At 41.5% G+C, this 16,769-nt stretch overlaps 1 protein-coding gene and 1 pseudogene across 6 annotated transcripts in view; both read right to left on the bottom strand.

The window, feature by feature from the left end:
* Positions 1–7,899, bottom strand: part of LOC122094382 — a 10,814-nt pseudogene extending 2,915 nt beyond the window's left edge.
* A 1,227-nt stretch (positions 7,900–9,126) lies between these two features.
* LOC122094381 overlaps positions 9,127–16,769 on the bottom strand; it is a 9,245-nt gene continuing 1,602 nt past the window's right edge. For 3 of the 6 annotated variants that reach the window (XM_042665165.1, XM_042665164.1, XM_042665167.1), the window contains 3 exons: positions 16,204–16,308; positions 15,597–15,933; positions 14,716–15,506 (listed from right to left, as the gene is read on the bottom strand). In XM_042665165.1, coding sequence (XP_042521099.1) covers positions 14,946–15,506; positions 15,597–15,719 — 684 coding nt within the window. In that variant the 5' untranslated portion in view covers positions 15,720–15,933; positions 16,204–16,308 and the 3' untranslated portion in view covers positions 14,716–14,945. Of the gene's footprint in view, positions 9,745–9,830; positions 10,074–11,774; positions 11,810–14,715; positions 15,507–15,596; positions 15,934–16,203; positions 16,309–16,769 lie in introns of those variants that run through there. The other 3 variants (XR_006144752.1, XR_006144753.1, XM_042665166.1) reach the window with 3 other exon arrangements.

Below are 16,769 nucleotides of genomic sequence, written 5' to 3' on the forward strand. Positions count from 1 at the left end.
CAAACCCACAAATGATGCACCAAGCACAGTGAAAAATGAAAAGAAGTTACAAGATTAGTAGGGAATGGAAAAGTCACAGTATCAGATGACTTCAATCTGTTTACAGACATACTTTCAGCCATTATGTGCTCTGGGATGGAAGCGTAAAAACTGATAAAAGTGGAAGCCAACCACTATTGCTACAATTCAACACATTGACCTGATACATGGATGCAAATATCAAATAGGCAACCAATCACAAGTTGCAACTTTGATGGATTATAGTTGATGTGTGCACTGATTAAGCAACCAATCACAAGTTGCCTCTTTGATGGATTATAGTTGATGCGTGCACTGATTAGATGTTACTAAAATCCACAACATTGTAAGAAACAGAAGATGGCAATAGGTATAAGACTTTGACAAATTTCTCAATTAAATATTATTAAATGAAGAAGGAAAGTATCACTTACAAGTCAATACGAATATGCAGAATTGTAAACAGAAGTCCTTCAAAAGTGTAGAGTTGAATCGTATAAGAATACTCTCCTTAAGGTATTTGAACGCCTCGTACTTGTATGCAACCAGGTTGACCAACGTCTTCACCTCCAAGATAAAACAACTCCTCAATCTCTTAAGGTGCAACTCCAATAAATGATTGCAGTAGGGAAAACCAAAGTTAATACTCAATGTATACTGTGTACGAAATGGTTTTAAACAGAGAGGTTTTTGGTAAAACAGTCACCGTTTGTCTTAAGAACACTCAGAAAAGGACACTGGCAGAGAGCATTTTTTCCCACAGAGAGGTTTCCAAAACACACTTACAAAATGTAATTTCGTTTTGGGACTTCTACTATCTATTAAGGAGAAGGTGTCTGTACGTACAGGTACATATCCAATGGTAAAGGGTATCTTTACATATACCAATGGGTGTATAGAACTAACGTACAGGTACGTATGGGTGTCTTTCACTTAATTTGACTTTCAAAAATTCAAATTCGAATTTGGTGTAAAAAGATAAGTCTCTTGATACCCATACCCGACCACGGCCCAGCGCGGCTCGACGTGCGCGTGATTCAAAAGCACCCCAGGAACCCCCACACACACACATGACAAGGGAGAGTGCCTCTCTCAAGGGCTTGCACCCTTAAGAAACATTCCCACATATAAACCCCTCACACGTTTCATCCACTTCCAATGTGGGACTAAACAAACTTGAAAAAAGTCACTTTTAACTCTCTACTTGTCCTTACTAGTGTATAAACAATATTCAAAAAGTAAAAAGGGGGGAAAAGGTTTTGAACATTATTTGAAACTTTAACTTTACTAAAGTAATATTTTATATTGTATAATATAAAATCCAACAAACATCAACATTGTCAAACTGTTAATTGAACATTTGTCATCTAAAAGCCAGCAAGTGGTCTAATAGTGAAGAAATTTATATCACCATGGACTTCACAGGTAAATGCAACATATGGTTCTTTGGAGATTCATGCATACCAAATAGATTCATAGACAGGTCAGGTAAGCCAAATATGAAGGATGAAAATGCATTCATGTAGAAAAGGGTAGAAGTAGAAGTAGCAACTCACAATAACCCAGCAAAGTGCTAACTTGGATGTTCCACACAAGGGGCAATTCAGCAGCACTTCTTGCAAACTCAACACCAAGAATATCAACATTTTTAGCATGGTCCCAACATGGTTTTGGTGGAGAAGAAATTGACCAACCAATGAATCCAAGACCAGAGATGATCATGGAAGCCTCTGAGATTGACCAGATAAAATAATACTTCCAACGTGCTGTAAGCCAGCCATGTACTGGTAAATCAGATGTTTCCAAAACCCCCATTTCTGATAGACAGAATCAGTAAACCGGGACAGTGGGAAATGTGGTACGAGATATAGATATAAAGCCATGCATTCAGCAGCTTGAATTAAAGCCCAAATCACTGCACCATAGGGTGAGGGGGTTGGCCCTTTCCCATGGTGGCTCCATATCTGCAGAATAAAAGAGAACCATAGTTCAGACTTACCTAACTTCATGTAGAAAATACCAAAAAAAAGGGAAAGAAGAGGGCAGTGGCCCCCTAAAACTACCCCTTTCTATTCTGTCTAGTCAAGATAATCCTTCAGACTTCCACAGCAGAAGCAGTAACCAAAGTACCCAATCAGAGAAGGTAACTGTAGCAACCGATTTTTCTTCTGTGCTTCGCGCAGGTCCTCTTCTTTCAATATCCCATCATTGTAATTAATTGCACATATGCGATGATTTTCAATGTCAGCACCATTAAAGCTCCTATATTGGAAAAAAATGAAAGCAGTGATTCACCATTAACCTATATATGTAAGATGAAAAAGGTAAGAATTTTCGCCAAATATTCACACACATGCCAATTCAAGATTCCTTTAACAAAATCAACAATAAGATACCCCTTTCTGCCCCAAAAAGAAAGAAGAAGCTAAGATCATGGTTAAGAGGCATGTGTGTGTGTGTGTGTGTGAATGATTGTGTTAAAAAAGAAGATATGCAAAACAGCTCACAATTACCAAGCAATAACAAAAGTTTTCAATTATTTTAAAAGCAAGGAAAATGAAAGTCCTCAAATCCCCAAGAATATGGAGATTCAAGAAAATCCACAGATGCTCAAAAAAATGATCCCCATCAAAGAACCTCTCTCCTCCCCATGTGAGACAAAGTTTCATAATGTTATTCTGATACGAATAGTTTTTCTACATTGTTAAGTTCCACCAGGTGAGATGTATTGTAATACCCTGCTTCTTAAACCCGGTCTGATTTCGCGGTTGAACCAGTTTAACCATGCAGGAACCGAACCAGAGGGAGTTAGAGCGGGTTCTTTATGGGCTATGATGGCACGGGTGACCTTAAACACCGGCTGGCCCGACAAGTCCGAGCCAGTGCCAGAAGAGATGGGAGTGCCCAAGCCGTGTACATGCACCTACCATAAGGCCATGTACGGATAAAGCAGGTATTATATCCGTATTTTAAGGTATATACGTATGCTACATCGTATGCCAGGGGTGGGGTTCGTGCCGAGGCCCGAACCCTGTCAAAATCCCAAGTTTTGGCCCTTAGGTGGGCGGACAGGTGGGTGCACCCACCCACCTGAGTGACCCATCCATGTGCACTATTCACTTATTTAGGAATTATATATATAGCTTTATGTTTTTCTTTTCTTTCCATTTATGTCACCCGTACGTTGGTGAGGATAGTAAAGAGGAGAGAGAAAAGAAAGGGAAGAGAAGGAAGAGGAAGAAGAGGAGGATTTCAGCGGCGCCGAAGCTTGATCTTCCCATTCCGGCGCCGGGAGAGTGATCTTCAACTCTAGATCTACAGTTAGAGGTAAGCAAAGTTGGGTTTTGTGAACATTCACCGTACCCTAAGCTTTAAACCCTTTATTCGAGTATGGTTTCTTGAGATATTGTAAATCCCCTTTGAAATGATGAATCTAAGGTTTAATAGATGATTTATGTGTTGATCTTGAAGGATTTGAAGAGATATTGACAAGGTGGAAGAAGCATGGTGGGTTTGAAGTGATTTGGAGGGTTTGAAGTCGTTCTTGAGCAAAGATGGTAAGATGGTTTCCCATTAGTTGAATCTAACCTAGATCTAAGTTAGAACCATCCTATAGGACCTTGAAGGTGTGAGGAATGGGTTGGGAAAAGCCCCATTTGAATCCCCAAAGAATGGAGAAAGTTGGGAAGAAACAGGGTGTTTCCCGCCAAGACCGGTGGGTGCAACCGGTGGGCCCCTACCCGCCTGTGGGCACCCACCTGAGAAGGCAGGGGGGCCTTTGGGCCCAACCGGCGGGCCATCCTACCCGCCGGTCCTAGCAGGGGCCCCTGGCCCAACCGGTGGGTGGAATCGGTGGACCATACCGGCGGGCCCCTACCCGCCGGTCCCAACCGGTGGGTAGGACCGGTGGGCCAGACTGCCCACCTGTCTGACCCACCCGTGTGGCCCCGAGGGTGATCCTTATGTCCGACTGGACCCAAATCGGACGTGTGACCTTCTTTTGACGTTCTAAACATGATTTTATCATCGGATCGTGTTAATTTTGATTCTAAAATGGTGAAGTACTAACCCCGCTTAATTATGTTAGGTTCACCAAATCCTACCCGATTCGCACCGGATCTCACCCGTACCGAACGGGAATCCTTGTACGCTACAGGTAAGTGGGGAGAGGACGTTTGGCCTTGTTTCAAAGCATTACTTGGCATTCATTTAAATATATCTCGTCTAGTCATGCCATCATGAATATGCTATGTAGTCTAGTCATCCCACACATTGATGTGCATATGTGCTATGTTTACTTTCCAAATGCCAATTGAATGAGATGTTTATATGTTGAAAGTGGACATCATTGTGCATGTTGCATTGATAGACTAGATGCCGTAGTCGGCTTGGAGACGAGTGCATTGGTGGCCCGTGGAATGGGACACGGAGGCACTATGCAATCGTACTATTGTCATATAGAAGCATGCGGTATTAGGATTCTCACCATCTCGTGCTACGACCCTTCCCAACAGGGGTTAAGGTGTTGGGTTATCATTTGGGGGGAAGCAGCGGTCGCGGGTGTCGGGTCACTGTGGCGGTTAGACATAACGCCTGACGGGTCATGTAGGACAGTCGGCAACCCTGGTGGTACATTCAAGAGGGCCAATCGTACTGCTTTTAAATTACTGGAGTCAGCACCTTTATTTTCAGTCATTTACATTTCTGTTGAGAGCCGGTGAACAGCATTGTCTTTACTTTTCCGAGTACTCACGGTGGGCCTTCTCCGACAGACCCTATGGGCGTATCGCGGGAGGGAGTTCACGGCTCATACCCGGAGTATGCGCGCACTGTGGTTGTAGTAGCACTAAAACCAAGGACTTAGTAATGTTGCTTAGGTGAATGTGATTTAAAATGTATAGCATGGCATGTAGTGCATATGATATGCTGTGATGTGTGGACTGCTGTGTGGTCCATCTTACCACTTACTGAGCTAGTGAGCTCATCCCACGTATACGCCCCTTTTTAGATGATTTTGCAGGTCATACATTTGAGGAGCATGGGGTGGGTCCCACAATCGAGTTTCCTGAAGAGGACTGGTGGACCCCTGAGGAGTTAGAGCACGGCACTGACTGCTCGTGCGAGAGTTGTGCTGCGGGACAGCAGTTCTGAGGCCGAGCTGAGCTCTACTACGTGATGCCGAGCTGGGCTCAACCCTTGATGCCAAGCTGAGCTCTAGCCTTGATACCGAGCCGAGCTGTGTACTCTGATTTTTTTTTTGTGGATTTCCTTATGTACTTGATATTTGAATTTTATTCTTTTTGTGTAAATATCATGCCTTCGGGCCCACATGTATATTATTATTGTATCACAATCCGGGTATCAAGTATTATGGGATTATTCACAGGTAAAACTTAGTCTTCCGCTGATCTGATGAGTTTATATTAGTTGTGTGTATGCTGTGGTGGAATACAGTATCTGATGATCTTGGCAGGTTTGGGTTAACCGGTGTTAACCCGGTCAATGGCCCGGTTCTGTGAGAACAGGGTGTGACATGTATGTTCTTCAATACTGACTGGGTGCTGTGAGATTAACAGTACAGAGGGAAATAAATTCAAGTCTGAAGAGGTTAAGCAATGAAATGTTGACAGAAACTATGCATAAAAAAAAGGGCATACCCAATGAAAGGGAGGATCATTGTGTACACAGCCTTACCCCGCTTTGCAAAGAGGCTGTTTCCTATAGAAACTACACATATTGCTGTTAAATCCAATGAGTCCATGGAACAACATGTCAACTTTTTTCTTTTTACATGAATCACATGTTTGAAAATGAAAAGAACCCTAGTTACATATCAATCTACATATTCAATAGTTCTGCTATTTCTCTCTCGATCTTAATATGTTTTCCACCAGCCGAGGGGGAGGGGGGTACAGTTTTTCTTATATGTTATGAGATAAATTTCTAGAACAATTAGATTGACTTAAGTCAATGGCCCCAAAATATGGTATTTAGGTTTGTGTTGGTATGCATGTGCATGGGGGCTCAAATTTGAGCAAAAAACATGTGACTGATCCAGAGGATCATACCATGTTAGCCCTATATAGCAAAAGGCCCCCCAAATCATTGCAGTCATCAGAGCACACGACGTTCAAATATAAACAGTGCTAAAAGTATTTGAAGGTTAAAGAGCAAATGATTATCCACTAGAGATCTCTTCCTCAGCGTTTTGAACATATTCAAGCTCATTTTCACCATCAAGATTTTGGCAGTCATACAAGGCAAACATCCTGTATATAGGAACACTAAAATAAACAATTGTATGATCTCTTCAATTAGTAAATAGAACACATTTGTGAGGTTTGAAATGGTGTTTACCGGTAGCATCAATGCCTCCTTCCTTCCATGCATCTCCACTCATGTAGTATATGTGGCTACAAAAGGAAAGAAAAAAAATTCAATGGTCCTTATATGTTTCTCTCCCCCCCTCCCCCGCCCCCGGCCCCGCCCCCGCCCCCGCCCCTTAATTTTTTTTGGGAGGGGGTGAGCATGGGGGTGGAGGCATAAGTGCATAACAAATAAACTTCACTCCATCACTTTAGATGGGTCAAAAAAAAGTATAGTGCTTGCATATTTACTATCACTGACTACCGAGTACATAAAAATCAGAAACAAACTATGTATATCTCAAACAACTCATTCCCCCGAGAGCAAAATTTATGATGGAACCTACTGATGGCCAACCGATCTGGAATTCCTTCAGAGGGCCAAGAAACCAACAGTAGTCAAAGAAAAGGAACGCATGTCCAGTCATCTTTGGCATAGGCTGAAAGGAACCCTGAAAGTCTTTTTTTATTTCTCATCTTTCATGGTGCCTACTGCATGGCAAATTGAATTCTTGGGACAAAAGTCCACCAAAACGCTTTTGCCATAATTGTGTGGCCAAAAGAAAGCTACTCAATTTTCCATTCACTAAGTGTGTGACCAAAGAAAATATGCATCCAAATAGTTCCAAGTAATTCTTTGAACTGGGAAAAACAGTTTCGGAACAGAGAAGCAGCACACATTTATACCTTAATTTAAACAAAGCACGCTCCAATGAAGCCAAATTAATCAATGGGTGCAGAAAAAATAGATAAGATTCATGGACAGTACAAAATCGCAATCCAAAACCAGATTCATTCAGAGGAAAATGCATACCATCCAATAAGATAACCGAATCCAGCCAAAAAGGTGCATCGAGGAGTATCCTATCAAAATTAGAACCAAAATATGAAGAATGGACGAGAATCCGAAAGAAATGTATGACAAAAGAGCTCCAGATGCCGCCGCGTAGATACACTTCGGGATTCTTCCGGGGATAAATCTCCATAAAAAGCTCACCGGTATAGTGGAGACGAAACATAGAAGAAATCGAAGAACGGGAACTGACACTCCAATGGCCGACGCCATTGATTCCATCTCGAGCTCCATGGCTCTCTCTCTCTCTCACTCTCTACTGTGCGAAGCTTGCGATTGTGAGGCCTCTTTGGCCCTTGGCCTGCCATGGAAGAAAAGAAAGGTTCCGTAATTCGTTCGTAATCGATATTACGTATCCGATTTCAGAGAATGTGACCTGTTGGGAGCTATTAGAACGTCAGATTGGAATCATCTTCCCAACTCGTAACCATCCTTGTTTGGACTTTGATTACTTCTATGAATCTGAAGGTCGAAAAGGCTACAGTGCAGGTGATGGTGCTGGGTGAGATACTATGCCGGAAAGACGCACGTGAGGGCAGTTGTGCAAAGTCTGATTCCTACTAACTGCGCCAGTAATAATAGGTTGGGTTAGGGGTGTCAATTCCTAAACCGAACCAGTAAAATCGGCCGAGCTAAACCGATAACAACACAGACCAAATCGAACCAAAGCCTTATTGGTTCGGTTCGGTTTTGAGTATTGCAACCCCAAAACCAAACCGAACCGCATCGAAAATTGGATGAACCCGAAACCAAACCGAAACCGGCTCAAAACCTGGGCCGAAACTGAAACCAAACCGGTAAGAAACCGAAACACTCCAAAATTCATTAAAAAAAATCAAAATTTGCATAGTTTTGTATACATTTGTATGGAAAGTCGAATCCAAACTAGACCAAAAACCAAAACCAACCCAGTTACAAATCGATTTAAGAAACCGAAGACAAACCGAAACCAAACCGCACCGAAACTGAAACCGAACCGAAACCAGAATTTCCTTATTGGTTCGATTTCGGTTTCAACTTTCCCACACCGAAACCGACTCAGCCCGGACCAAAACCGAGCCGGACCGACCGATTGACACCCCTAGGTTGGGTATTGAGGTCTGTCCCAACTAGATTTGAATTCGTTTGATAATGTTTTTGCTGTTTTTGTTTCAAGAAATCGCATAAATATAAGGGCACGTTTGATAACTTTCAAGAAACGCGTTTCTGCAGTTTCTGTTTCCAAAAACAGCAGAAACGGAGTAAAAAGCATTTGATAAAACTGTTTCGTTTCACTTATTTTCAGAAATAGAAATAGAAATTTTTACTTATTTATGGTTCAAGAAATGACCCAGGCGAAACAAGTTCAATTTGTTTCGCCATTTCTGGAAACGACTTGTGGCCATTCTTTCATTGGTTACTATCGACTTCTAAAAACATGACTTATCAAACACCTTCAATTCCGTTTCTGTTTCTAGAAACGAAAATTTATGTTTCTGTCGTTTCTTGAAATAGAAACGGCAGAAACGTTATCAAACGGGCCCTAAATTTCCCATTTTAAAAATAGAAATGGAATTGAAGGTGTTTGATAAATTATGTTTCTGAAGGTTGATAGTAACCAACGAAAGAATTGCCATGAGTCGTTTCCAGAAACGGAAAATCAAGTAGATGCCTGGGTCGTTTCTTGAACCATAAATAGGTAGAAATTTCAATTTATATTTCTGAAAACAAGTGAAACGAAACAGTTTATCAAACGCTCTTTGTTCCGTTTCTGCCTTTTTGGACACAGAAACGGCATAAACGTTTTTCTTGAAATGTTATCAAACGGACCCTTAGGGCCCGTTTGATAACGTTTCTACCGTTTATGTTTCACGAAACGGCAGAAACAGAAATTGCTGTTTCTGGAAACAGAAACAGGTAAGAAAGGTGTTTGATAATTCTTGTTTCTGGAAACAGAAACGGGTAAGAAGGTGTTTGATAAATTCTGTTTCTAGGAACATTTCTGACAGAATATGATGTTTATAAGAAATTTAAATGAAAATAATTCCACTTTTGTTACTTTCTTCATAAACTCATGATCCTTCATTTTAATCAGACAAACAACTACCAATTTCCTTATCTCGAACTTACATCATAATTTTGCGAAACAAGAAATGTCAACCAATAATAGTAGATTAAAATGCAAATATTCCGGGTATGCCATATGTCTTACAAGTTCCCAATAGTTGGTCATTACCCTCTAACTACCACCTTTATTTATGTCTATGTTATTAATGGCCTCTAGAATATCGGTATATATCCTTTGCTTTTCCTCAGACATATCCATTTCGTTTTTCAGTACTATAGATTTCTCCTCTTCACCTTTGATTGCTCTTTCCAAGTAACATTTCACAAAATCAGAGGAAGGTGCTGATGGAGAAGACTGAGCTCCAACCATTGAATTGCTTGTTCCACAATTAGAAGACTGTGCACTTGTCAAATTGTTGTCTCCATAAATCCATCGAAAAAATTACAACCTCGATCAAGGGGCTGCAATTACTCATCAATTTAGTTGTGAAATGTATTCAGATAATATAGGTCGAATAGTACTTAAAAAATAAAACAAATAATTATACCCCATTGGATTTAGGACCACCAGAAACGACAATTAAAGTTCGTTGTTGTCTTCCCGACAAGTACCTTGCACTGTCCCTCGCCACAATCACATAAGCGAAATTCATCTACCCACATAAAATATTCATTATGCCTTGGGCATTTGAAGAACGGTCTTCCTCTACTAGGCCCATTTTCATTGTGTACTTATCGCACAAATGATTACAGTAGTCACACATTGCTATTGCGGTGTCAGTGGAAGACATCTGTACAGCACAAAGATTACAAGTCAAACTAATGTAAACTATGTGAAGCGAACAAAAGTATTTTTACTAACACTCCATACACACAAGCGAAGGAAAAAGGTGCCCTAATTGCTGTGTCTACCTTTTAATACATAATGAATGTATTTAGCAAAAGTTCAGGATCGATTTAATGAAATTGTAGCCATTCTCCTTGAAATTGCCAATTGGTTGGCTATATTAAGGCGCACTATGGACATTTGTCTCGCAGATAGTCTCTGGGAGACATCAGATGCAGAAGCATGGTACGCAGGAGTATCAGGATTCATTGGGTCATCAATTTGTTGTTCACTTCCAAGCTCATTGAACAAATGATCTTGAATTGCTTGTTCCTTAATGTAATTGTGGATCCCACAACAAGCGACCACGATTCTTGACTGGTCTTCAATATCGTACGCCTTCATACTTTTTAATATGTGGAATCTATTTTTCAATACACCGAATGTTCTCTCAATAACATTCCGCAGTGACGAATGTCTGTGATTGAACAATTCCTTAGCTGTTCTTGGTCCAGCCTACCTTCACCATAATCTTGCAAGTGATACTGTTGTCCTCTGAATGGCACTAAGTACCCCAGTTGACTGGCGTAGCCCAAGTCAACTACATAATATTTGCCTTCAATTCTTATGGAAACATTTATGGGATTAGATCTATATTCCCTGTCTACTATATGTGGAAGGAGAACACAAAAGTTCATAATACATTTTTACCTGATGGGGGATGAGGAAACCCTAAGTTATCATTGGTTCTTGCTGCATCCAAGGCCCTTGCATCATGTGCACTACCCTCCTAACCCGCATATACAAATGTAAATCGCATGTCGAACGGACATGCACACATAACATTCTGTGTGATCATACCCTTTCGATTACGATAACGTGTCTCTTCCGACCTACGTATGATGGCACTTATATGGGTGCCATCAATAGCACTAATGCAATCCTATTTTCCATTCAACATAAGTTAGTCCATATAATTGTGTAAATTGCATTGATATTTCATTGGAAACATCGAAATAAATAATCATCATCAGAAGTCGCAATTACCTTGAAATATGGATAGTACTTTGGATTGTTGGTTATCTCTGGAGGTACCACATCAAAATTTGGTGGCCTGATTGTCTCAAGCGACAAATTTAGCATTGCTTGCAACACCGCGTGGAAGACAGCACTAATCGTGTCACACCCCGTTCACACAGAACCGGGCCAGTGACCGGGTTAACACCGGTTAACCCAAACCTGCCAGGATCTTCTGATACAGTATTCCACCACAGCATACACACAACTAAGAAAGAGCTTATCAGTTCAGCGGAAGACTTGGTTTACCTGTGAATATTCCCATAATACTTGATACCCGAATTGTGATACAATAGTTAAATACATTTGGGCCCGAAGGCATGATATTTACACAATAAGAGTACAATTCACATATCAAGTACATAAAAGAAATCATCAAAAATCAGAGTATACAGCTCGGCTCGGTATCAAAGCCTAGAGCTCAGCTCGGCATCACAAGGTGGAGCTCAGCTCGGCATCAAAAGTGGAGCTCAGCTCGGCATCAGAACTGTGGTCCAACAGCACAACTCTCGCACGAGCAATCAGTGCCGTGCTCTAACTCCTCAGGGGCCCACCAGTCCTCTTCAGGGAACTCAACCGTGGGACCCGTCCCGTGCTCTTCTGGTTGATGACCTGTAAAATCATCTAAAAGAGGTGTACACGTGGGATGAGCTCACTAGCTCAGTAAGTGGAAAGATGGACCACACAACAGTCCACACAATAAATCACAACTATATGCACTACATGCTATGCAATACATTTTAAATCACATCCACCTAAGCAACATTACTAAGTCTTTGGTTTAGTGCTACAACAGCCACAGTGCGCGTATACTCCGGGTACGAGCCACCAACTCCATCCCGCGATACGCCTATAGGGTTGTAGGAGAAGGCCCACCGTGAGTACTCAGAAAAATAAAACATGCCGACCATCAGCTCTCAACATAAAATAAATGACAGAAATTAAAGGTGCTGACTCCAGCAATTTAAAAGCAGTACGATTGGCCCTCTTGAATATACCACCGGGGTTGCCGACTGTCATAATGACCAGCCAAGCGTAATGTCTAACCGCCACAGTGATCCGACAACCGCGACCACTGCTTCCCCCCAAATGATAATCCAACACCTTAACCCCTGTTGGGAAGGGTCGTAGCACGGGAAGGTGATAATCCTAAACCGCATACTCCTATATGACAATAGTACGATTGCATAGTGCCACCGCGTCCCATACCACGGGCCACCAATGCACTCGTTTCCAAGCTGACTACGGCATCTAGTCTATTAATGCATCATGCACAATGATGCCAACATTCGTCATGGAAGCATATTATCACTTGGCATTTAGAAAATAAACACAACACCCATGCATAACTATGGCTAATCTACATAGCATTTTCATGATGGCATGACTAGACTATATACAATTAAATGAATGCCATACAATGCCTTGAAACAAGGCCAAACGTCCTCTCCCCACTTATCTGTAGTGTACAAGGATTCACGCTCGGTACGGGTGAGATCCGATGCAAGAAGCGTAGGATTTTGTGAACCTATCATGAGTGAGCGAGGTTAGTATTTCACCACTTTGAAATCAAGATTAACATGATCCAATGGCAATATCATGTTTAGAATCCTAAAAGGTCACACATCCGATTTGGGTCCAATCGGACGCAAGAATCACATTTGGAGCCTCTCGGGTGGGTCGGACAGCCCACCTGTCAGACCCACCGGTCTGGACCACGCGGGTAGGTCGGCCCCGTCGGTTGGCCCACCGGTCTGGCCCGCCAGTTAGGCCAGAGGGTCTGCTAAGACCGACGGGCAGGGTGGCCCACCGGTCTGGCCAGTCGGTTGTGCCCTAGGGCCCTGCCCTCTCAGGCGGGCCAAATGGCCCACCGGTCTTGGCGGGAAACCTGCTGTTTCTTCCCAACTTTTCCCAATCTTTGGAGATTCAAATGGGGTTTTTCCAAACCCATTATTCACACATTCAAGGTCTTATAGGATGGTTCTAACCTAGATCTAGGTTAGATTTAAGGAATGGGAAGCCATCTTACCTTCTTTGCTCAAGAACACCTTCAAAACCCCAAAATCACTTCAAATCCACAATGCTTCTCCAACCTTGTAAATACTTCTTCAAATCCTTCAAGATCAACACATAAATCATCTATTAAACCTTAGATTCATCATTTCAAAGGGGATTTACAAGATCTCAAGAAACCCTACCCAAATCAAGGGTTTTACTTGGGTATGGTGAAAATTTAAGGAACCCAACCTTTGCTCAACTCTAAACGTAGGTCTAGTGTTGGAGATCACTCTTTCGGCGTCGGAATGGGAAGATCAAGCCTCGGCGCCGTTGGCATCCATCTCTTCTTCCTCTTCCTTCTCTTCTCCTTTTCTTTCCTTTCTTTTCTCTCTCCACTTTACTCTTCTGACCAACGTTCGAGTGTCATAAATGAGGAAGAAAAAGAAAATAAATGCTATATATATACTTCTTAAAATAACTGAGTATTCACATGGGTGGGTCACTCAGCTGGGTGGATGCGTCCACCTGTCCGCCCACCTAAGGGCCAAAACTTGGGATTTTGACAGAATTCGGCCCTCGGCGCGAATCTCACTCTTGGCATACGATGTAATATACGTATGCACCTTAATATACGGCTACATACCTGCTTTATCCGTACATGGTCTTATGATAGGTGCATGTACACGGCTTGGGTATTCCCGTCTCTTTTGGCACTGGCTCGGACTTGTCGGGCCAGCCGGTGTTTAAGGTCACCCTTGCCATCATAGTTCATAAGGAACCCGCTTTAATTCTCTCCGGTTCGGGTCCTGCATGGTTAAACTGGGTCAACCGTGTAATCAGACCGGGTTTAAGAAGTAGGGTATTACACATCGTCTGTCCTGAACGATTGAATCGGCGTTGCATTTGTCTATTACTCAAACCTTGACCTACTATCATGAGGAACATCGCTAGCTGCTCATCTACTTGAATGAAACGGCTATCCACTAGCCAACCTCTATGTACCAATCGGTCTCGCAGGTTGAGAAATACATATCTCTCGAGTCTAAACTCTTCGTAACACACGTCAGCATGACCTGCAAGAACCTCAGCTACCCTAACAGGTCCTGTGTAACTACTATCATTCAGAGGTTCTCTCATCCTATACATACTGAGCATATTTTGGAATTGGTGTACTATAACCATGTCATCATCGTCTGACAATGACCCTGTGATGTCGGTTTGAAATTGATTTGACATCCCTGTATGAATAGACACATTCAATGTATAAAGGAATAGAGTCCATAAATGTACCATCTAATAGCATTGACTGTTTAAATGAAGAAAAAAATAATGCTTCCCTAAACTTGCCTACAAGGCTCCATAAAAATGTGATGAATTGTCCATATGTAATATCCGTATCTTAATTTTTTTTCTAATCTACTAACAAGCAACAATCCATCCAGAAATTGTCATAATTGACAACTACTTACTTTCCTGTTAATATAGTGAAATTAATATGATCTTATATCCCAAAGCTACAAAGAAACACACACTAAGATAAAAAGCATAATATTTCACAATCATAAACAGTCATGTCTACTACTGTAAATCTGAAGCACATGCAATCAAATTAAAACAAAGCAACATAAGTCAAACATCAACATCATCCATATGAGGCTAAATTTAATAAGTGCGTCAGTCAGTATGAGGCATATAAAATCCAAACAAAAGATTATGTTCATTTATGCTCCCTTCAAACCATTCATTTTAGAAACTGTTACTTTCACTCCTTCAGACCATGTAGCATCCATAACCTCTTGTCAGGTCTCACTTCAATAAAAGACATGCGCCATCCAGGGTCACTGTGTATCTTACGCTGCGCTAACACATACAAATCCGTCGGGATATCCTCCAAACTGTCCAGTAGCTTCTGACAGCTCATCATGCTATATGGTCCATCAACAATAGGGTCAGGTGGTCGGGTAACTGCTGAGGTGGCAGAGGTTGATCCCTTTTCCATCCTCCATCGGACAAAGGTTCTAAAGTCCTCAGCGGAGTTCGTGAGGGTCCGTGTGTGGCTCTTCCTCCTACGATCCGTAGGAGTCCTATCAAGTTGCCGCTTCGGAGGAGCTGAGCCCTTGGGTGTCCCAGTACAAGCATCACTGTCATCATTATCAGTGTCATGTAAATCATCATCAATTTCAAGGTTAGTTGACGTTGGAGTTACAACAGTTGCCTGTGACAGAACTCTATCCTCACGGGCACTAGAGTCGGAGAAGATCTCTAACAACTCTGGCCACAAGGGGAGACCAATTCTTCTATACTTTACCCAATCTTTGTTTTCCTATAATTCAAAAAATTTTCAATTAATCATCACAATTTTTTCAAAAAGTGAAAAAAAATCCGTTCTATAAACCAAAGATCCTATTCATACCTGAATAGCAGATTCCCACACTGAATCATCAGCTGTGGCAATCCGAGCATTCGCATCCCATTCGAAACCAGTTGTTTCTAACAAAGCCCTGAAGCTGTTGTACTCCTTGCGTGACTTATTCATCTTATTACACAATTGCTGCTTCGCAAAGGGCCTTTTGAATTCGGCTTCAAGCCCTTTTGTAATGTTGTTCCAACCAACCTTTGTAAATGTTGAGTTTGTCTTCAATCATTTTCGGACATTATCAACCATGAGATTGATGAATGATCTTAGCTCTGCTTCATTCCAGATTATAGTAGTACTTTTGGAGGTTGGGGATCTTGGGGATCTCATATCTCTGAACATTCATAATTGATTTAAGTAACATATTCAAACACAGACAAGAACATGGAAAAAAATTCAAAGAAATAGGAATAAAAATATTTAGCAAAAGAGGAAGAAAAAAAAAAAGGCCATTTCTTCTTCTAAATTCTGAAATGGTGCTTATCTAATGAAAGGGACATGCATCAGATGGCGAATACAGTAGTCAATAGATAGTTTAGAATTTGCAACTAAAAAACATATTTCTTAACAATGACACTCAATAGGTGGTTTAATTTGTACTTACTGTTTTTTCTGAAGGGCACAGATATCAGCTACAATGGGATGGGATGCGAATGTCACAGAGAGGGATGCAATTGATAAGTTGTGCTATGACCATGATCGGGAAATTCTGAAATTTAAGGACAAACATGGACCAATATGAAGAGGTTATATTCAAGAATTCAAAAATATGGCTTGCATATGAAATTACAGCATATATATATTATTAAATATAAACATCGACTGCTTTCAATTAGTTTTCTCTAACAACTCTGGCCACTACTGTGGAAACAAAAAATGTGTAAAACATGAATTTAATAGAAGGCAAATTGCTAGCACAGTTGGTTTGAAGCCATAAATGTTGTTGTGGGGTCCCAGGAGAGCAGGGCTGGAATTTCTTGTCCTTCATTCCCCTACTCCTGCCTTATCCCCCCCCTCTATCTCTCTCTCTCTCTCTCTCTCTCTCTCTCTCTCTCTCTCTCTCTTTTGATGCCTACATAGTCTTGTAACAGTAGGAGAAGTACAGTTATGCTTAAAGGGGGAAAGGAATAAACAAATCATAATATTTTTGTTTACCAAAAATTGCAGAGA

The sequence above is a fragment of the Macadamia integrifolia genome, chromosome 11 (assembly GCF_013358625.1).
Source record: "Macadamia integrifolia cultivar HAES 741 chromosome 11, SCU_Mint_v3, whole genome shotgun sequence".
Classification (NCBI taxonomy): Eukaryota; Viridiplantae; Streptophyta; class Magnoliopsida; order Proteales; family Proteaceae; genus Macadamia; species Macadamia integrifolia.